Genomic DNA, 23,784 nt, shown 5'->3' on the forward strand with positions numbered 1-23,784 from the left:
AGTGCAGAGTTTTTTTTTTTCCCCTTTGAGATGAGAGGACGTGCTTTCCTTTCCCCCCTTTTTAAAAAAAAAAAAAAAAAAAAAAAAGATCTGCTTCCTGAAAGAATGCACATTTATGTAATTTTTATTTTTAAAGAAAAATAAGATAAAAACAGTTTACATAGACAGTGGCTCATATTCTCCCTCTAGTGGACAGAAAGAAGATGCATAAGGGAAAAATGCTAGCAGACTGAGGCCATTATGAACAACAATAGAGTCTATTGAACAGGTATGACACACATTCTTCTGCAGAGCCAGCCGACGTACGATGAGCAACTTTGTTTCCTTCATTTCTCCGCCTCATTGCCTGCCCTCCTACAGCCATCCTATCAGTGTTTCTCTCATCCCTCCTGATCGTGCCCTACCTCCTGGGTGGATTCTCGCTGTGCTCACTCTGAGCAGGGAAAATAAAAACAGACACATAGTGGAGGGGAGGAAAAAATTCCCACAGCCTCCCACACTCTTTATTGACTTCATATGTGGCTGTTTTTCATGGTGTTCATAAAAGTCAGTGTAAATTCTGCACTCTTCCTGCATGAGCGGCTTCATTACATCTGAAAATTCAGAGTCCTAAGACATTATAACACGCTCCCATATTAGAACTAGAAGTTCATTAATTCGATCTCCTTCCCATTTTCCTTTTTTTTTTTTTTACTTAATTCTTTTATTTTTCTACTACCCCAGCACCATGAAATTGTGTTATTATTAAATCAATAGCTAAAACTATTCTTTAATAGTCTTTTATTTCAGTAGAAATAATGTCTTAAAATGGTGAAACCAACATTTGGAAAATTTAATTGAAAGCAAAATAAAAGTGTCTGTTCATAAATGTCTTGATTTGGACAGTTTAGGTGCTAAACGGCCCACATTATTATCCATGAAACTAATTCAAAATCTTAAGTTTCCCTAAGTAGAATTGTAATTACTTTATTACTGGAGGGCATTGAACAGCACAATGTTACCAGTGAAACATTTTACAAATTGATTACGTGTCGATAACTATGGAGTCCCAAGATTAATTCATATGTAATTTAGGAGAATCAGTCATGTTCTTTTATTTATTGAAAATAAAAAAAAAGTAAACTAAACAGTACTGAAGGGTTTCCCCCAGAAAACGTTCTAAGCCTGGTGCTCAGGGCATTAGGGCAGACATTCATCCAGCTGGCCGCCATGTTTTTGAGTTAAACAAATGTTTAAATTTGAAACTATCACCTGATCATTATGCGTTATTTCAAGACTGGAAGATTAATACCTGAACTTAAACTTTAAAGTCTTAAAAAGGCAATAATAAAAAAGAAACTAAAATAAACAATGCCAAGCCTGGTGGGGGCACAAGTAAAGCCTGGTGGCCCGCCAGGCTTACAATACACTGTGGGAAATCCTGGTGCTGCTTCTTTGCTTTGGTGAATCCATGCATGTTTATATTTAAGCGATATTGTGTCACACCCTTTCTAGGTGCGTGTGTGTTTTGTAATCTGCTGAGACTCTTTCTGCCTAACAACCTCAAAGTATTTCTAATTGTCTTCATCCACACACAACAATTTGGTCCAGTCACAATCTGATATTAACAGCTGTTTTTTCTTTTTCTTCTTCTTTTTTTTTTTTTTTTTTTTTACAGTCAACACACATTCACTCATAACTCATGCTTATTTCCACAATAGTAACAGATGGGAGGCAATATGGCAAGCCTGTGGAATATTTACTTGTTGTTGTTTAGCCGAATTCCCTGCTCAAGGTGTGTACAATGGCAAGTGATGATAAACAGCAGGTGATAAATAAAGATAAACAACAATCAGCAAAGAAAAAAACAATGCCTGAACCAGAGCATGCAGAGCTGCTGCAAGGCGAACAAAAAGCCACGTCTGCAACACCCTGTTGTAGATCACTAATTATTTCTAGAAAGCATTAGGCACTCTGATAGAGCATTGATTACTGCTGGTGTGGGGCCTATTCACAGACACTGTGGCCTGGGTTATTTTTGGTGAACCCAGAAAGTGCAGATGTCTTTGAAACACCTCATTAGGTGACCCTACAGGAAGGCAGGCGCCGCGTTACACCTTGTTCAGAGTCAAGATTGTCATCATCCACAATGAAACTAGTCCATATTCTTGGTTTTTGGGGGAACTGCAAATATAATCAATTACAAGTCATTGATATTAAAATGAACTACAAATGTCAAAGAAAAAGATTCTTCATAATGATTAACTGTGATAATTGTCTATTTGTGGCCCTTTGTTACAGAGACGAACATGTTTTTTGGTGTGAAAAGAACAAAAGTTAGTGGTGAAGGTAGTGTCTCGAGATGTCACTGAACACTTTAAAAAAAAAAAGAAACATTATGTGGAAATATTGTGGCTCTTAAAGCTGCAGCATGTCACTTTTATATAAATAAAATTGCTGTCACCATGTTGTGACAGTATAATATGAGACGGGAAATCTGTGGGAAGATCAAGTTTATCCACTTCCTCTGAGTTAGTATTCCCATCTGAAGATACGGTCAAAAACAACCAATCAGAGCCAGGAGGAGGGCCTTAATGCTGCCACTCATCCTCATGTACTCGCTGCTAAATGTGCTAATGGCAGAGAAACAACTTATAGTTACTGGAAAACCATTTATCCACATGGGAGGCAATGCTAACTAGCCTTAGCATTCACAACAGGATCTGCTGACGGGGAGAAGCTACATCCTAGCAGAGAGCAGGAGGTGTCATGTTTTCACAGTGTAGATGCCTGCCTACTGGCTCTGATTGGTTGCTTCTAGTTGGCACAGGAAGAAGGCAGAGGAGTTTTATTTTTTCACAGATTATCTGTCTCCAACTATACCATAATGGATAATAACACTTTAAAAAAAAAAAAAGTCACATGTTGCAACTTTATGCCAGAAAGTTAAACTTGGTCACAATCAGGTTTTCCCAAATGATAACCACCCCAAGCTCACCTTGGTGTGCCCGACTTAAAAACCTGAAGCAACTAACTGACTGACGCTGTTTGAAAATTACCTTTGGAAAAAATGAGCAGCAGAATTTTCAGCATCAGAGCCAGATGCCTTCAGCGTGACCAGTACCTGCTTTTCTGAAACCGTAAACATGCTGCATGCTGCTAATGTGATGGAATAGTGAATTTTGTAATGATACTCTACAACAACAGCCAACCTATTACGCATTTCACTGCATCTGAATTACATGTTATGGTGCGAGCTCAAAAGGTTTCTCGAATTTTATTTTATATATATATATATTTTTTTTTTTTTGCCCCGTAAACAAAATAGGAAAGTACAGAAAATGTCAAACATAATTACATGTCCACCCATCAGCTTAATCAAACAAAAAAAAAAAGAAAAAAAAAAGGGGGAACAGTTGAAAATCTTTTACATTAGATAAACACCAATAACAGCAGCAACATTCGAGTTTCATGAATGTTTAGAAATTGTAAAGCGTTGGACTCTTTTTAAGATTTGTTTGTAATTAGTCTTGCATAGAATGAGGCTTATTTAGTTTTTTATTTTTGCATTTAGAAGCGTAGCATAATGTGGCCTCATTGTACTAGCAGAGCCTGAAATTCACTTTTTATACTGGGAGGAGAATAGAGGGGCATTATTCATGAGCTTGATTATGGGCCTTATATTGTTTGACAAGCAGCTCTAATTTGTAGTCTTCTCTACCTTCCTAGTTGTTATTTTTTGTCTGTATGATTCAGGTTTAAAAATGAGGTACATCGCTCTGTCTTCATGTGATTCTTCTTTAGCTTTTCCTTAGTTGTTCTGGAACAGTGTGTTGGTCACAGCGTTACATCCACTTTCCCCTGGGTGTGATGAAGGAACACTGCACCCTTAGCAGAAAAAGCCAACCACTCTGCATTGTTTTCATTAGGCTAGAGTGAACTTCAGTCAAAAGAAAAAGAAAAAAAAAGAAAAAAAGCTCTGCACATTTCCAAGATGTAAAAAGCAGCAAATGTGACTTTGACAGGATGGAAGTGTAATCATTTGCAACTGTAAGTTTAAAGCTGGCTCCAGTTCCTGGAAAATACCAGGAAATGCCTCTCCATGTCCACTTTCGTAAAGTAACAAGAGTTTTTGATTGGTACATTCCCTCCAGCCTAATAAGTGTCACATCTGATTGACTCTCAGAACTTCGTAGCACTTATTTCCAGTGGTACGCCGTCGTTAAGAATGCTGCTTCCAAGCAACGCAGGGAAGTACAAACTTGAATTCAAATATGCTATGGATTGTTCCCATACCAAGGTTGCTTGTTAGTTGGCATGCTTTCCCTTTCTCCTCTTGTTCTCAATGATTCGCCTTTGTGTCCAATCAATAAGAGATGAAACGGGGCAGGGCTAATTGTCCTAGTTGTCCTTTTTGTGTTCCAGGGAAAAGGGAAGTGCATTGGAAATCCAAACACAAGACAGCAAACACTGAGATTATGTGCTTTTTGAACGGGTTTAATGGGGTTTAGCTCACACACTTTAGATTGGGGGAAAACTGCTGTTTGAAAGTTGTCAATATATCTAAAATGAATCATGATAGGTTTCTAATATGTCGGCAAGGACGTAAAATAAAAGGATTTTGACCCACAATCAAACAAAGTTGCTATATATAAACACCAGTGTAATGGTAGAATATTAGAGCACAAACAAGAGCATAATGGAGACAAATCTGCTAGACGAGAGAAATTAAGAGAGAAACTTTAAAGTTGTGACCAACAAGTGAAAATGACCCTTGAAGCTCTGCAGGCTCTTCTACTGCCACACTTTAAAGATACTTTGACTCAAGCTGGGTTTTAATGACTTCCAAATATTTAGACAGTAGTGGACTTTGCTTTTTCTGTGTTCAAGGTAATCAGAGAAACATTAACTCCTTTCTACATACTTTGTCCCATTTAGTTTTGTTGTCTACAGTTTATCCTTTAAAGAATCGTTCTGTTGATGGTTGGTTACGTTGAAGATATTTTGAAGGCCATTTTAAGAAACCAGGTAGAAAATATCTGTTCAATTTCATACATAAACAACTCAATGGAAATCCAAAATTACATTTTTGGAGATTAACATTATTCAATACAATCTACATTCTGAACCACAGTAATGTGTTGTTCATCCAGAGTTATAAATTCAGTCAACTGTAATCCTTTCGGTCCTTTTTGTTCCATCTTGGGAACTCTGCCTAGAGTTTCCTCCAAATTGACTTTTTTATATACTTTAGCTCAGTGAACTAATTGTATTCTGCCAAATATTTACATTTGTTTTAACTGTTCAGTTAAATTGGTGGCACTGACTATAACTCCTTTTACTACAACAGTGTGAAATACCCTATTTGCAAAGTTGTAAGTGGCAAGAAAGTGAGATTTATTATCCGTACTTCCACAGTTCAAAACTGCAAACATCTTGGCAACAACAGTTGCCAAGTTACATCACCACATGTTGCAGCAACTGCATTAGCTGAAGCTGAATTCAGTCACAGCAATGGAAACAACAGAGATCTGTAGTTGAGTGGAGTCATTTAATGCAATGCAAATCATTTAACGATCTTTTCATCAGGATTTAATACTTTGGATTGGGCCTAAAATGTACAATAAAAATTCTTGACTGACTGTGACTACTTGGTCAGCAGCGTCTCTCCACCAGTTTCATCCAGAGTCTCCATTGCAGTCAGCTGTTGCTCTGAGTGAAAGGCAGCAGCTGTCTTTACCAAACTACTGTTTCAGGTTTTAGCTCAGCTGCATGTTGACCTTTGAAGAAATTCTAGAAAATCCAAAATCAGTTCCAGAGATGGTATGACAAACAGAGTGAGTAGAAGTAATCTTGCAACAAAATGTAAAAAACAAGAAAACAAAAAACAAATGTCCACTAAGTGTTGGGAGAGCATTAGCTGACAAAGGAATGTCAGTCAGAAAAACACATTTTGATTTGTAACTATTTCAGTCAACTAATGAAAGTAAAAGAGTGAGGCAACTTCTCTCACTCTTTTACTTTCTTCTACAATATGACATGAATCACCCAGTGAATTGCATATTGTCACATACTGCGGCCTAGTTCAAGCATTGTCCTAGACAATTTTGAACTGTTAGCGTCATTAGACACCTGACCTCTAACAGAAAGAGTAAAATATTTAAAATGAAAGAAGTAGCTATGAGAGACAATTACTAAGAGAATAATAGTAATTATTCTTTTATTCAAGCCTGAAATTTTTTCAAGCCTGAAAAATGTGTCATTTTAACTAAATTATTCTACAAATAACCCCCCCCACCCCATCTAATTTTTTAGCATACACTTTAGCTTTCTAACATACGAGCATAGCTAGCTCTATTAAAGCAGTGTGATGGAGAGTGGAAAGGGGCAAAGAGCACGGATTCTCCTCTGCTGCCCTGGCTGAAGGCTAACTCTCTCTGAGGAGGCCTGACCTCCAGGTATTGATGGAGAGAGGGCGGCACACAGGGAGGGATGAGAAGATGAAAGAGGAGGTGATATCGATTGAAGAAGATAGTTCATCTCTGCTGTATGGCTTGATCAGGAGGTGCTGAAGACCTCTAAACCAAACCAGATTTATGGCATCGGCACAGCAGTTTGGTTGATTGGAACTTCTCTCACTCTTTTGCTTATTTCTCTGCCCTCTTAGTCCAATTGGTGCTCTGATGTTGGTACGTTTAACTACATAAAACTTGAATCTACACTAATAAAAACAAAAACATGTAACACAAGATGACAATACTGCTTAAAGGGACTGTATTATGCATTTTCCAGGTACATAGTGCCATAATTTATAGCACAATTATGCAACTATGTCATAAAAATGCTTCATATATCAAATATGACTTAAAAGAATAAGTCACAATTTAACACCTTGAATTTGGGCCTCTGTCTCTTTAAAAACTCCTGCTCTTTCTGAAACTCCGCCTTCAGGAAGTCGTCACATCACTTCTCTATAAACCCTTTAACGTTTTTACCAGCGTTGTACTGAGAAGTAGCTTATATGACGAGCAGAGATTTGCAGTTCCAGAAGGTGTTTGCTAATTGTTGTTTGCTAGTCTGAAGGAGCTGACTGGGGTTAGTCGTGGGAGAAGATTGCTTTGTGAGGTGGAAGCTGGGAATCTTGGAAACTGCAGCTCGAGGAGGAGCTTCGCCTCAAAGGCGGCTCTCAGCTTGCCCAGGCGTTTTGCACAGCTGACTGGTTGCCGTGGGAGATTAAAGGATTTCTTAAACATGCATGAAATAATCGGGGTATGTTTTCAATGAGGGAATAATATTCCAACATGATGTAAAGCTCAAAAAAGTTTATTTTACATGGATGGATGAGAGATTGCTTTAAAATGCAGTAACAGAATCAAACTAAATTTGTCAAATTTTATAATCAGAAACAGATTTAAAGACTTTTTTGTCTAACCTTGGACCCCCTTTGCTTTGGGCTTATTTTTTAAAACTACTAGCAGATTAGAAAAAAATGAAAGTTGGACATTTTTATTCAGATTAAAGGCTGTTTTTCTAAAATGGCAGCACATCAATAAGAATAAATAAATGAGTAAAGACTTAGAACAGCGGTAGTTATCAAAAATAAAATTGCAAAAAGAAAATGAGGAGTGATTCATATAAAGACAAATTTGTGTTAATATTTCTTCTCTTTAACAGTGAGTGACTCCGAAAGAAGAATAAAAATCAGGAATTTTCATCCACACATCATTCATTGGTGTTTCAATAAAGAATAGCAATAAATTGTAATGTTTTTGTCTTTAATTTCATTTGTTAAATTGTGTTTAGTCTTGATTTGGATTTGATTAAGTTCTTGTTCGGGTTGACAAAAGCCCCGTGGGAACATGCAGGCTCTATTCATATTTGTCAAGAGGATTTTTTATAATCTTGCCTGAAATTAGAAGAAACAAAATTGAACAATGAACTGCTTTAAACTTTAGTATCTGTTTTGTTCCTTTATTGCATCCCACAAACCTGACATTGGTTTGCTTCATGTTGATGAAGTTTGACTTCTTATTCAAGAATAATAATAAATAATAATAATAAAAAAAAATACAGAAGATTTTTGCATGTGATGCGCCATATCCAAAAACTGCCCTGGATTTACAAATCACATTATATTTCTAAGAGCAGATGCAGAAAGAAAACACTGAAAGATAAGAAGCACCGCAATTTAGAAAGGTGATTTCTATAAAGCAATTTAGTTTGAGTGCCATTATACATCCGTAATTATTTATCTTCAAAGGCAGCATTCATTTGATGTTTTTTTGTTCTTAATCTGTTTCTGCAGTGAAGTGCTTTCCGCTTCAACAAACCAGGTTTGTTTTCATGACTCTCTATTAGAAACCAGCAGAAGTTTGGAAGATCTTGCATATTTGAAACAACAAAAGCCAAAACACTCGAGGCTGATGCAACATTTCCATCCATGTAATTCTCCGTTTTCATTGCGTTTGTTCTTCTCGACAGAAAGACGCAACTAGTCAACATTATCCTCTCTCTTCAGAGTTATTTAGTCAGTCATTTGCTAAAGGGAGATGTCTGAAAGAAATGCAAAGCACAGCACTTTTTCTAAAGCAATTACACTCTGCTAAAATGCTTCAAAGAGTTAAGAAAACAAAACATATGAGCCTTAACATGGATTCTGGACGGTTTCATTAGCTTTTGTTAGGTCTGTTCTCCCTTGTCTACTGATATGTGAACCTAATTCCTGGTCTCCATGTTATTGTCTTATCATTTACTAGCTTCAGTCCCATCAAAAAATAAAATAAAATAACCCCTCATTGGTCATTCTGACCTACATACCTTTTCTTTGCTTTAAAAAGAAAAAAAAGAGAGAAAAAAAGAGTTGAACTGTATTTTGTTCTTAGTTTCCAAATTCCCTAGAATCTATTTTCCCCAAGCATTGTTGTCCTTGGGAATTAAATTATTTTCATTTTGTAAAAGAGGAACTACAAATTTATTTTTAGCTTGTTTCATACAGTGTTTCTGCATCGAGACGAAGGGTGCAAAAGTCAGGAGTGAGTACGGTCCTTTAGCTGCGCGCTTCGTTCATTTCAATTTCTTTTTCTACGCTGTGCATGTTTCCAGCTCAGTGTTCTCCGTTTGGTCTCCCGTCCTGCAGGAGCCACGTCCGACATCCAGCAGGCTGGAGTGAGTCGCGGCTCGTCACCGCCATGCAGAGAGGCTACATATCGTGGCATGAAATTGAAGTTGTTGCCAGTGTTGTGCAATTTCACAAGCGCTGGTTTGAAATTTAGTCGACCCATGTTAAAATGAATTCATGCTCAGACACCGCCGCCTAAACGCCGCTTAGACATTCCCAAGGCCGCGGCCGTCTACTGCCAGGTTGTGTATGTGGGCGATTGTGTGCTTGCCTCTTTATGTGAAAACTGAAGTGTTGAGTGAAACCTGCTCCATTAGCACATATTCACCTTCAAAACACCACAAGACTGATGTAAAGGTCATCGTTTTGATTAATCACCTCAGCTGACAAACCAGTCAGGAAGGCAAATGAAAGACATCTGTGTTATGCCAGCAACATATCTGTACAGTGACCTGAGAGAAAACCTAGGCTTCATGCATAACCTCTACTCATTTAGACGGAGAATAACAAAGGTCTTAGATAATAGAAGTTCAATTTAATAATAAGGAGGAGTGAACTCTTCAGTCAGTTGCCTGCTATGCTCCTCGTCTCCTCAGAGCGAGTCAGAGAAACGCTGGTCCAGAAGCCGAACGCGACAGATGCAGTTTGGGACTTTGAACTCAAACCGAATGACCAGGATGAACTACTGAAGAAATACAACCAGTGAGCCGTTTCCATTTTACTGACAGCCTACAGTCACTGCGGTGTTTAATCAACAAAATCCAAAAAGGCCAGTCAGATGCAAAATGGAGCACAGTGAAGCAGTCTGCTTGAGAGCTGAAGAGATGCTGCCCCTACATTGAAAAGCCAGTATTTTGAAAAGTGCTGCACAAATTTGATTCCCAGTACACAGTAATAAGTTTTATATCCTGTTTTCCCCATCAATCAAACTTCTTACTCACAACACCGCCTGTTTTCCCTGTCTGAGTCTAATGATTAATATATTTTAAAGGGCATGTTTGTTTCCAGAGACTTCATAATCCATTTGATTTGTTTTTGGTTTTATGTGTTTTGGATATTTAAAACGTCTCTCAGTTCCAGTGTAAAATGTACTTTAGAGATTAGTTTATTGGTCTTAGAGAGTGTGTGCTGGCATTGTTATGCCATTTTATGCAATTAGTTTACAATGGTCTGAAAATGACAATATTATCGATTATCGTAATAATTTCTGGGGCAATTAATCGGCCAGCTAAATTTGTTATGACAGGCCTATCTATCTATCTATCTATCTATCTATCTATCTATCTATCTATCTATCTATCTGATTAAATAGTAACTTGACAAGCATTTAGCACAAGGCTGGGAGGAAAGCCTTGTGCAGACTCTGGATAGAGATCAAATGTAGCTCGAAACATTTTATCAGGCCACATTTCTGTTTGTCTTCCTTTCTTAGGAGAGACAAAGAGAAAACAAACACCGACAAGATGAGGTCCAAGATAGGAATTTAACTCGAACAGCTCAGTCTAGACTCCACTCTCCAGGAGGCTCTTCACCTTCAAACATGTAAGTAAAACGTCTCATGCATCCATTATGCAGCTAAAAAAAAAAACTCACCGGTTTATAGGAACCAAATAAAAGTGAAGGTGGGTCAGTAATAAAAGTAGTTTGAACAAGTCAAGAGTGAATGAAGCTTCGATGATATAAGATATTTAAACTCCACCATCTCTATTTCCAGCAATTTCTCATCCTGTGATTCACATGTGCACCTCTTCTTTCAATGCTTCCAGCTCCCACCCCCCAATGTCCGTACGCCACTGATAACCTGTTGGACAGCTCATTAGTTTTAAATGGGTTTCAGTCCACTCATTACATGTCCCATTTGGCTTCACTGCATAACACTCAACTTTTCTTAATAAGAGGGATAAAGCAGAGCAGTGGGAGCCGTTTGCAGCGCTGGGAGGGACGTCAAGCAGGTGTAGACAGAACGGCAGTGACAACATGCAGCGCCGACACGAACAGGCGGAACAGAAAGTTATCCGTGTGTGAATGGGTGAATGACAACACATGTCGAAAGGTGACCGGGAACGTGTTCGATAAATTTAAAACTATTTATTTTCATATCGACTACAAACTCTGAACAGACACTTGTATTTTAGTAGAATACACAAAACAAAGCAATTATGGGAACTCTTTGGGAATCTGACAAATACTTCCGCGGCGCTGAAAGAGAAGATAACTTTTATGCAGATTTCTTTACTTTTTGATGATGTTTTTAACCTCATTATGGTGTTTTTGCCTCATTGTATTGTTTTTAGATGAGGACTCAGCAGATGAGTCCTCAGGCGCTTTCTGAGCTCACAGAATAGGAGTGGAAGCAGAGCTGGCCCAAGGTTGATCAGGGCCTTGAGGCAGAACATTATGTAGGAGGCGACTTCCTGTTAAAAACATCACCACCGTTAGCAGCGTTTCAGCACAGATTCGATGGAGAAAGAGCCGAGTTTAACTGGCTGACCTTTGCAGCAATCACTGAAAATTGGTTATAATTTGCTGAGGTGCATTTGAGGACAAACTCAAACACAAAGATTAAACTCATAGCATCAGACTGATTTTTGTGTTGCCATAGCTACAAACCGTATTAGATTATTCTTTGCACTTTGCATCACACTTACCAAGTTCTTTAAATCTTAAACTCAAAATTTAAAACCTGATGCTGAAACTTTTTTTTTTTTGACAGTTTTGTTAATATTCTCATTCTCAATGAAGAAATGGTGAAATTACAGCTCTAATGTCTGTGTTAAAATGTAAACACTTATGAGGGGCCCCCCTCTGAGTTGGTTCATTTATGTAAAATAAAGAGTTTCAGATAATAGGGGCCATGATTGTATTACCTTTATTTTTAGCATTGATTTAGGAAATCAGAAGAGATCAACTATGTGAAGGTGTGATGTGTGAACACTTCAGAGAAGTTTTATTAAACTACCAATGCAAGAGGAATCAAATTTGGAAATTATTTATGTCCAGTTACACAAGTCGGTTTATCGAAAGTTATTTTACTAATAAAAATGGGTAAAACTTTAGAGCTTTGGCTTAAATAGTGCATTGCCATTCAAATCCAGTTGCAAATTTTATTTGTAATACTTTCGCCATCTTGAAATAAGACCCTTTTCTCTCTCTCCAGAGTTTCTCAGTGAAATTTCAAAGGCCTTAGAGAAAGCATCAGCAGGCCTCAGTAACCTTTACTTCCTGTTTCTTAAGAACCGCAGCAGGAACATTTGGACTTTGTTTTATTCTTCAGTCAATCTGGTTTCAGGTGAACACACCACTTTCACTGCTTCTACAGAAGTTTGAAATTACTCTGTGGACGCTTTGAATGCCGAGATCTGATCTGATGATCGTTTTTAAAGACTTGTCAAAACCAATTTACTCTGAGGATCACGCCCTGTTACGCCACAGGCTTTCTGATGTCGGCCTCACAGACAAAGCCACCGGCGGCTTTTCAAATCATCTTTCTTGTTGTAAAACTCCCTCGCTGCTCCTGTTTTCTTAGCAATTTGAGGCAGAATGGCCTGATGCGTTTCTCCAGCTCCAACACTGATGTTGTTAGTTGTCTGGAAACAACTAACAGCTGCTCTGGTTTCTGATCATCTGCAGCTGGACTCTTTAATCCCAATAATTAAGGACCAGATGTCCTGCAATGTTTAAATGTTTCCCTGGTCCGACTCACCTGAGTCAGATGACTGAACTACCAGAACCTGCAACTATAACAGAATTTAATTGTTATTGAGATAATTCAGCTATGGAAACAGTCAAGAGCCCACTGCACTGAACCTCATTGAAAACCTCCTGGTTATTCCACCAATTATTGATTTCTGATCTCTTCCAGTGTTATTGTTTTATTTGCATCTTTTCAGTTATTTTGACCATTTCTCAATTTCTGCAAATAAATACTAAATTTTTGCTTGTAGTTCATAGAATAAAACAAAGAACAATGTTGATTTTACTCAAACATAGACCAACAAAGAATAAAATCAGAGAAATTGATTGAGTGGTTCCTAAATTTTTTCCAGAGCTGCATGTTAGACACTGACTGAACGGTTCTTCCTGTTCTAAGGTTTTATTGCTGCTGTTGTTTGTTTAAACTTTCAGTTTTCTTCTGACTCTTGAGCACATATGTGGTTCTGCATTCACCGTGATTTCATTCAAACTTATTCATGAGAAATAAAATTGTAATCACTGGAAATAAAAGCTGGAACCATAAGTTTAATTTCTGAAAGACCAAGTGTAGGGTAACTGAACCAACAAAAAATCTCTGATAGGATTACATTTAACTACATCGATCCAAGTCTTTTAAAAACAGAGAAAAACAAAATTGTACAAAAACATGTCGACCAAAAAAAAAAGAAAAGAAAAGTATGACACGTCTTTTGGGGTTCAGAAAATCCACTTTCTACGCATTTTAAAACTTGGAAGAGTGCAAAACTTAAAGTTTTTTTTTTTTTAACAACAGTCTGATACATTTGGTTTGCTGACATACGATGTGATTATATGTAAAAGCAGAATACTTCACACATAATAATACGCCATGCACAGCTTTCACTTGGCAAACACACACATCACACACTTGATTTATGCCAACAGCTGGTCCCAAACTTCACTTTAATATTCATTATCAGAAAACTGTCCTGGTTGTTTTGTTTTCTGCTTCAGCTGCACATCGGTTTCGCTGAAGCAACTGACTTTATTTTTTTCTGGCTCCAACTTCTCTCCACTACGGTGAATCAATCAATCAATCATTCAATCAATCTATCTCTCTCTCTCCTCACTTCCTTCTCTTTTGACAGCTCTCTCTCTCTCTCTCTCTCTCTCTCTCTGTCTCTCTCCCTCCCTCCCTCCCTCCTTCCCTCCCTCCTCTCTTGACAGTCCTTATCACCTCCTGCCCCAGTCCTGCTTCTGCCGCTATCACTCTTGTTGAGTGTCAGATTTCAGTGTCACTCCTTTCTGTCTCCACTCTCCAGCCTTCTTTTTTTACCCACTACCCACCAGAGAACATTTAAAGTACCTCGGTTTCTCTCCCACATTTTAACTCTTGCAGAGCCTCTGCAGTGTTTCTTTATATTCCTTCTGTAAAATGATTTTTTTTTCACTCCATTGTGGGAGAATCTCTTAACACCATGTTCTCTCAACCAAGATTAGTCACGTCATAAATTCAGGGAGGCTTTGGTTGAGTCACATCTACATCCTACAGGGATTTCCATGGGGACTGTAAATGTGGCCTGACTGACCACAATTGTGAAATTGTTTTAATAACATGTAATAAAAGTAAAACGATTGGTCCCCATCATAACCATGATATTATTAGATAATTTTTCTTCTTTAAAAGTCCTTAACTCTCACGATTAATGTTTTTTTTTTTACACATTTATTAAAACTGTCTATATGTCGTGGCAGTACAGTATGAGACAGCCTGTGAAAAACAATGAGCTCCTCTGCCTCCTCCCTGCTCAGTCAGAAAACAACCAATTAGAGCCAACACACACATGACGAGTGTCAATCACACCCGTGTACGTGCTGCAGCTGCGTTAACGGCAGAGAAGCAACTTAACGTTACAGAAAAACTGTTTATCCGTGTCATCGTCGAGGGCCGTGGTAGCTAACTAACTAGCCACAGGCTCTGCTGACGGGGGAGGAAATTTAGTGCAGGAGAGTACACAGGGGAGGGTGTGAGCAGCGCATATATGAGGATGACTGACAGCGCTAATAAGCAAGTCATTAGTACCTCAGCATTTCAAAGTCTCAGATTTTTCTCCCCCATGACTTAAATGTTGAAATTGAAATCTAAACTTGTCACGATGTAAAGTTGATGCACAACATTAACACCTTAACAGCAGATGGGTCAATTCCACTTAGTGCACATACCTGCCAGAACATTACATTTCTGTATTCAAATGTATTTTTAATGAGTGCAATGCAATATTCAAGTTTTGAGAAACTGTATTTGGAATTTCATTAGTTGATAATCAGTTAAATAAACACTTTAAAAAATGTCCAATTGTGTGTGAGTTTCACAGTTTTATTTGTCGAATTACTGAACTACATTAACATTTCCATGACACAAATACAGATAGTTGAAGTACTTACTTCAGGTCCTGAAATGGCTCTGCCCTGACATGTGAAGTCTCGACAGAATGGCTGAAAACCACTCCTTCATCCCCTGGAGAGAGGAGACAAGGGTCACAACCAAAAACCCCTTATTTTGACATCAAATGACACCAACTTCATCATAAAGTCTTTGCTCTGTGGAGGTCACGCTTTTCGGAAATGTCGTCTCATTTCGCATCTCCAGTAAAACTTGGCCCTGTGGTAATTTCAGGAGCAGTGTGAAGAAATGGAGGTCAAATCCTGGAAAGTTTATTTCAGTTAAACATTTTTTTGTTCTCCAAATCGGTGCTGATGCAGACAGGATATTTAACGAGATGCTAAAAGTAAGGGGGTAAACACGCCCCAGCTAATTTTGCTGAGATTTCATTATCCTCCTCCCAACATGCGCCTCCTCCTATTGGAAGGGAAAAAAAAAAAACAGGTTGTCTCTGATAAAATGACGTGCTTAGCCCCCTGTGTCCTACAGCCACCTCTGCAGCTGTGAACAGATGTTTGGCAGTAGCTCTTGCTGAGACGATAGATGGTATATTGAAAGCTCAGCACCGCAGCAAATTTAATACTGCATGAGGCAAAGTCAGCGGCGGGCCCGCGGATAACGAGACGACCGAGTCGCTGTTCAAAACCGGAGCGGGTGGCGTTCCTTTGTGGGAAATTCTGAGAATCAGAACTCGGGTTTTCTGCAAACTATGAATATTAGTGTGGGCTTTATATCGTTTGAGCTCCGCACAATGCAGCTCATCTTGCCAACAGGAATCTGGCATTTGTTTCCAAGCTCGCTTTGGGGATTTTGTCGCCTCTCTCTTGTTTACATGAAATGTTGATGAGCTGCTCGTCACCGTCGGCTTGGCGGCACCTTTCCTCGTCCAGAATACCCAGGGTGTGTTTTCAAAGCGCAGCCGGTGACCCGAAACTGGCAAGCCAGCTGGTTTCGCTCCGACAGAACCGTGTAGTAATGTCACTCTTTTTTTAAACTTTAAAAACACCAGCACACGCAAACAGCGACACGGTGAGCCTGCGCTTAGAGGTTTATGTGGCTCTTTTGGACGGTGTGTCATTCTCTTCCCTCCGCCACCCAGGAAAGGACGAAAGCAATCACCTCCAGCCCTAAACCTCTTTGCCCTCATTCTTTTAGAGTGACTCTAATGGACAAATCTCCCAAATTGCCTTCAGCACTATGTGAGTCTGTGGGAGTGGATTTAGCACAAGTTCACCTTCAGACTTCCATTGATGGGCTTCGTGTGAAGACATATTTTGAATACCCATCACTGAGATCATAACCAAAATGAGTTCAGAGTGATCATTGAAGGTTTCTCTACTTGTTATTCACTGTCCAACACGAGCGTTTACTTTATGACAAATGTAAACGTGGGAGATTAGCGTATTTCTTCCGAACACATGTTGAGTTTAGTCACGACTTTGTGTGACTCGCAGTGTGCCAGAGTTATTTTTTCAGAAAACATTCAAAAACAAACTCTTGGAAAGTTGGGGAAAAAAGTGTATAGACAGGAAACGTCTACAATTTAAGTGTTCAAGTGTTTGACTGGAAACAGTTTCAATCGTTGAAAATCAAACGAAAATGAGCTACTGGAGGATTTCATAATTCGGTGCAGAGAAGAAGAGTTTTGTGATTGAACATAAATACTTTCTGAGAAACTTCAGTGGTTTGATTTAAGTCTCCAAAAACAAAACAAGAACAAATGACAGTCAGTGCTGCCTTGAGTACGTGAGCGCTCCTTTCAGAAAGACAATAAATTGGTGCAGAAACCCAGAAAACAATCATGTTTGTGGTAAAATAATGAAACGGGAAAAAAAAAAAAATCTGATGGGATGCTGGAGAAGATAAGCGTGTGCAAGTTACATGAATAATTAGGAGTTCCTGGTTTGCACCAGTACTTTGCACCATTTCTTATACAACAACAGATTAAAAACAATCTGTATGTTTATTGTTGGGCTCGCATATTTTTATATTTAATGTTTTTGCAGCAAAAGAGGCGTTTTCAATTGAGAATGTTGCTTATTTTTGTCAACATATTGTTTTTGTTGGAAATTTGCAATTAACTCGATCAAAAACGTTAACAGAGTCCCACCGCCAACATTATCCTGTTGGTAACATGGCTACGCTCCACAAGAAGAAAACAATGCGAACGTGTAAACAACTGTGTCACAATCTACACTTCACCTGTGACTTTAAGTTTCTCTGTTCCGATGCTGATCTCTTCCTCGTCTGCAGAAAACAGAACTCTCTCGCCGTCAGCGCTCTTCACTTCGAACCTCTGACACTGGGCCTCAACCATTTCCGAACCTGAAGTAAAAGAAGAAAAATAAACTGTGTTCAATTTAAAACATACCGCAAGAGCAGAAGGGGAAACTCGTGAAATAAAAAAAAAAAAACAACTAACAAATGAGTGGATGATTTCGTTACCCAGCTCCCTTCACAGCATCGTTAAGTCTTGTGTGTTTCAAATTGAAGAACTACAAGATGCTCCAAACCAGAGCGATTCTGACTTTGTTCATGCTTTTTTTTTTTTTTCTCAAGAATGTAGCTGAGCAGCTTTTGCAATGCAAGCTGCCATGAGATGCAGTCAGAAACAAATCTTTAAAAACAAAATGTCCCAGTTAAGGAGAAAACATTCGGTGCTTGTCTCACAACTTTTTACCAAAGGACACAAAAAAAGCTTTTATGAAAAATTCCCTTAAATACAGTGAAAAATATTACGACTTCCTCAGACTGTAAAGTTTAACGGCGCTGCCTGTACCGACCTCATCCATACAGCTGAATACATATTACACAAACGAGGCGCTTTTAAAATTATTTTTAAGGTTGAAAATCGTCTGGAATTAAGATTTTTAAGTTTTATTACAACCTCAAAAAAAAAAAAAAAAAAGAATTGTTCTAATTCACCATTAGACTAACTCAAAATATGAAAATGTTTAATAAGCTTTCACAATAACGACCTAAAGTAACTGATCAATTTAGGATTTATGAGTGCAAATATTAGATTAATAAACTGTTCTTTCAAAAAAAATAAGTGAAGTTTTTTAATTATTGCCTTTTTTCCTCCTTCGTTTATAGGACTTTGTCTGCTTACCAATCAGAATCCTTCACTGTGTAACAGCAGTGTTTAATTTTGTTTAACCTCATCCGGACCGTAAATTTCAGTCAACATCAGCAAACACGGCTGAGCGTCTGGTGATGCATGTTAATGTGCATTTGGCAGGTTTGGGTCGGTGTGTTGGGATGAATGACTGATTGGACCCGACTGCACCGCACAAATGAAGGTTTTCACATTAGCTTTTATTTAATAATTCCTGTTGTAAAAGACAAAACGTTGATACCATAAAACAGAGTTTCTCCAGCAGTTCTTTGTGTTTTAAAAGTCTCCCTGCTCCAGCACAACTGATTCAAATGATTTCATTACCTTCTCTCCGTGCCAAATTGTGCTGCAAAAGTTAATCACCCTTTCATTTAGGTCGGTGTGTGACAGCAGGGAAACGCCTGAAAATGTGTTACTTACACAGAAGCACCAGTCAAAAAAAATGTCCAATTAATTGTCTGTTTGAGAGACAACATAGAAAAGGCTTGAATAGCACTGCTAGTATATAGCCTCTTGCTAACTGTTAGCTTAAGTAGCTACAAGCTACCACAAGTGGCTGTTATTCACAGTTATTACTTAAAATAAGCAGAAACAGAAGTTGGGGTACAACATGGAGGAAAGGTCCTGAGGTCGATAGGTCAAACTTCAGAAAGCTGTGACAAAGACATCATATGTAGCGTCTCCTCTACAAGCTAGCCTAAAGTTAGCATCCGTTTTAGAGCTTCATACCAGGCTAAGCTCAAGGGGTTTAGCTTATTTTAAGTCCAAGTTTTAAGCCCGGACAATTCCAATGCAAAATATAAAGTACTTAATCTGATACTGGATTACGATACACACAACGTAGATGCTGAAAACAGTTTGAAATTGGTGACAACACAAAACTGCAGCTGTACGAGCGCCTTTGATTAAACGATCCTGTAAAAACTAGACCTGGATAGACTCTTCTGCAGCCACGCTTCTCAAACTGTGTCACCAGCACCACCGGTTGAACCGCCTTCTGTGTGTCAAAAACCTCCAAAGCAAATAAAAACAAATAACCTGTGATGAGGAGCATAACAGCTCATCTCTAACAGGATGAGATGTTAGGGAATAATAAACTTTGCTTCATGAATAACTTGTTATATGAACAGTTGAATAGAGTAGTTAACTAACCTAAAATGCATATTTTCAGACTGTCAGAGAAAGTTATGGTAGCCAGAGAGAATCCATCCATGCAGAAAGACTCCAGGTTGGGATTTGAACGCAGGACCTTCCTACACGGCGAAGGGTTCTTAGTTTTAGGGAAAAATAAATCTATTTACCCAAAAATGTGTTTCATGTTGCAGGTTTTGTGTCATTAAAACTCTGACTTGCAAGCTGGTGTGAAACGTTCCCAACCAAATTCCAAATTGGCAAATTATGTATAGACCATGCTTTTAATTTAATTTATCTGTATTTTATATTTTTATGAATTACACAAGAACGTTTTATTACTGCATTACAGATGAACCTATAAAACCCCCCCCCCCATCTCTTTGGCTGTCGCATTAATTCCCCTTTACCATCTGGGTTTTCAAGCTATAACTCAAACGTCTTCCTTAAAAGGCTGGAACATCTTTTGAGTCACAATCAAACTTTATTGGCTGATATCTGGAATTAAGCTTTTTTTCCTCCCTCATCTTTCTCCATCACTGTCTCTTTTATGTCCCTCTACATTGTTTAGACTCTCACTACACAAAATGTAATTGTGCCTTGCTTAACCGAAAGCCTATTGTGTGTTTATGTGCGAGTCTGAGTGAGCGACAGAATTTGGAGTTGCATGGAAGAAATCAGTAAAGGAGAGAAAAAGGATTCAGGATGAAGAGGAACAAAAAGTGAAGCATGTTTAAAAGAGAGATTCTGTCTCAGGTATCTAGCACAGTTTTGCTGGTTAGTTTTTGTCCTGAAATCCAGCTCATAGAGCAGATTCTTTTTTTTTCTTTGGATGGATGCAGGTCAGCATATTTAAAAATACTTGTCTGATTCAGGAAATGGTGTCTTTTGCTTCCTCCATGGCTGTGGGGTGTTTGAAAAGATACTTAGATGAGGAAGATACTGAAACACCAAGAGAAAAAAAGAGAGAGAAGCTGCTACACCTGCACATTTACAGATACTGTGGATCTCAAAAAGTGTATGAGCACCTGTTAAAATTTCAGGTTGATAAAAAGCTTAACCAGAGTAAGCAAATGTATGAAGTAAGATAAGAAATTGTTGGAAATTTTCATTTATGCCCATAAACATGATAATGGTATTTAATGAACTAAAAAATAAAATAAAAAAACAACTTAATTTGTCACCTAATTTATCAAAGTTTTCAATTCTGAGATTGTGAAAACATGAAAAGGGAGCAATTGTCAAATCTGGACAGGAATATTTCATGCACAGAACAAACTCTTTAAAACAGTCTGTGATTTTTTATTTGATCTATTACAACACTGGGCATTCGTCGTTCCAAAAACGTCTGATTAAGCTTTATTAAACTCAATATAATGTTTTGTCCTTTTCCATTAGCTGTATGCTGTTAAATGCCTACTGTTCATGTTTTGCTAAACCAACAGCTGGCCGGCCTTTCACATCAAACAATCAGGGATGCAGAGTGCTGGTGAGACATCAGACCACTGAAAGAGCATCTCCAGTCTTTTAGTCTATGGTGCATCTTTTCAAAAAGAGATGTATTAAACTAGTCCAATCAGACATTATTATTTTAAAAATATCTCAGCAATAACTCTGTCCATTCTGTATGTACCAAAAATAAAGCAAAAAACTTTTAAAACAAAGTTGTACTTAACCTCAAGAAGTCAGTCCACCATTTCTTGCCTTGAAATAAACAAAACGTGGAAAAAAATAACAACAACAACCCACAACTATCTGAACTGTTAATAATTTAATGTTTACTGGAAGTAGAAAAAGGCCGGGATGTACAGGCCGGTGGCAGACACACTGTCAGACATCAAGGTGTGTGTGAGGAGTCATCATATTCAGGGCGGTGTAGCGGCGTGAGCGCGAATGAGGGCACAGCCAGTCGTTCTCGTGTTGGTGATCGACTGAGGAGCGGCGCTTTAAAAAGCCACAGATGAGACGTGACGCATAACTTATGTGACTTCTGACTGGAGCGACGTGACATGCAGTGAAACGATAGCCGAGAGCCGGAGAGGAGGGAGCTTCTTCTTTTTTTTTCTTTATTTTGACAACTGCACAAACTTTAAGCTTACAGTTATCTGACTGGTTTGAGTGAAAGCCAAGGCTAAATGTGTAAACAGGCAGAGCTTGAGGCAGGAAAAGGAGGAAATACACTGAGGCAAACCAAAAGGGGGGGGGGGGGGAAAAAAGCAGGGGGGAAAAATTTGATTCACAAATAATATTAAATATTGTTTATGATTTTCAATGCTTAAAATGTATAGCTTATGACTTGCATGCCTTTCTTTCAATTTATTTTCCCCTGACTTCATTTGGCACTGTACTGGGAGATTATGCAAGAGCCGTGTCTATGAATTTAATTCTTAAATAAGGTAACCTGAGGAAAGGAAAGGACGGGTAGTAAACACAAAGCCATTTAAAACTCTTCGTAATGTGCCAGCAGCCACAACATTTGGAGAAAGTGGCCGCGGGTTATTTGTTTTAAATGATTGTTTGGAGAACTGGCAGAGAGCCGTGTGACACCTAGCTGGGAAAAAAAACAAAAACTTCTGAGTATTTATTTCTATATTCAAAAGAAAGAAAAACTGGTACTTTATTTGAAGGGGTGTGCATAAGATTGACATGGCACCATCATAAATATGACATAATAACACCCGTTATGAACATGAAGGAGTCTTTATGAATGTTTATGATTGTTGTCATGCAGTGTCATTTGGTAAATAATGACACTTTTAATGCAAATTTGGCACTTTTAATTGAGTTTTAGTGCAACTTTTAAAGCAACTTTGCATTAAAAGTGTCATTATTTACCAAATGACACTTCATAACACCAGTCATAAAGATTCATAAAGACTCTTTCATGTTCATAACATCTATGTCACATCATTTATGACGATGTTTTTTTTTGTTTTTTTTTATCCACAAGAAATAACGTGTGCTTACATTTTATTATATTTGTTCTACGGAGGAAGAAAGGGTTCGAGTGTCTGCCGTTGTTTTAACTCTGGTTAAAACAACATCAGGTTTCACTCAGCAAAACACATCAAATGACAGAAAACCTAATGGCCATGCCACCGTTTTCCGTTTCCTTTTCCTCGCTGACCTGTGGGTGGCAAATGTTAATTCTGTGTAATTGAGCTGGGTTTTTTTGGGGGGGGCAACTAATTGACTTCTGCAAACGTCTCTCTTCCTGATCAGACCAAAGTAATTTTGTGACCACCAAAAACAGCAGGAGTTCTTGTTAGGTACCCTTAATAATTAATGCGCTCATTTAAATTTACTGATTTAATCACTTCCTGACAGGATTTCCTCTTTAGTTACAAGTGCCGTCCTCAGCAGGACCCTGCAGCAATAATAAATGCTTTCAGAGTACCTCGCTGATGGGACGAAGTGCAGAGGGTGAAACAAGAAAACAGTTCAGTAGAGAGCATGAGAGAGAGGCAACAGCTCAATACAAGATGCAGGTATAACACAGATATATCTGAATGTTATCTACATATTATGTTACTTCTATACAAAAGCACATGCTTTTTGTGCTGCCTTAACATGCAGATATTAAACCTGCTTTTGGATATTATGAAAAATCCATTCATAGCGTATTGTACACTGATCTGATTCATGGGATACTTTGTGACCGTCAGGTTTGACAAATATCCCCCATCAGTCTTTTTCACGAACCCTCTCAGAGAATGCATATAACAAATAAACGCATCAATGTGCCGTAACTTTCTTTATCCGGATAAAAACAAAATACAAGTAACTGTTTTTGGACCAAAGGAGGAGCGTCAACACACGGCTGCAGTTATTACGGCTAGAAATGACTGATCACGTCCAAAATCCAGGCAAAGTGATCCACTCAGACCTGAACATTCAGAGACGCATAAAGGAAGTTAAAAAGTTGGTCTTCTATCACCTGAAGAACATTTCCAGGATTAAAGAACTAATGTTGCAGAGAGATCTAGAAGAACTCATCCATGCGTTAATCTTTAGTCGCCCTGATTGCTACAACAATATATTCATAGATCTGCTTTTAAAAAAAGAAAAAGACAGTTAAAGCTGATCCAGAAAGCTGCTGCTCACATTTCTACTAAAGCTCGCAGCCTAGAGCACATCACCTCAGTTCTGAAGTCCTTCCACTGGCCCATATGTTTAGAGTTTCCTTTGAACAAGACGAATTAGAACATTATCATGTGCCTGAACTTGTCATTGCTTTTCTTTATTGTGCCACTGCAATGCAATGTTTTGCTTGTTTTATGTTTCCATCATGTAAAGAACTTTGAACTGTCATGTTGCTGGAAT

At 38.3% G+C, this 23,784-nt stretch overlaps 1 protein-coding gene across 1 annotated transcript in view; it reads right to left on the bottom strand.

Moving 5' to 3' along the window:
- LOC106936238 (zeta-sarcoglycan-like) overlaps positions 1-23,784 on the bottom strand; it is an 87,295-nt gene that overhangs the window by 45,733 nt on the left and 17,778 nt on the right. The window contains exons 3-4 of the mRNA XM_015017099.1: positions 17,415-17,537; positions 15,215-15,287 (exon numbers count right to left, since the gene is read on the bottom strand). Coding sequence (XP_014872585.1) covers positions 15,215-15,287; positions 17,415-17,537 — 196 coding nt within the window. The remainder of the gene's footprint in view (positions 1-15,214; positions 15,288-17,414; positions 17,538-23,784) is intronic.

The sequence above is a fragment of the Poecilia latipinna genome, unplaced genomic scaffold, assembly GCF_001443285.1.
Source record: "Poecilia latipinna isolate Pla-1442-1.1 unplaced genomic scaffold, P_latipinna-1.0 Scaffold2103, whole genome shotgun sequence".
In the NCBI taxonomy this organism is placed as follows: domain Eukaryota; kingdom Metazoa; phylum Chordata; class Actinopteri; order Cyprinodontiformes; family Poeciliidae; genus Poecilia; species Poecilia latipinna.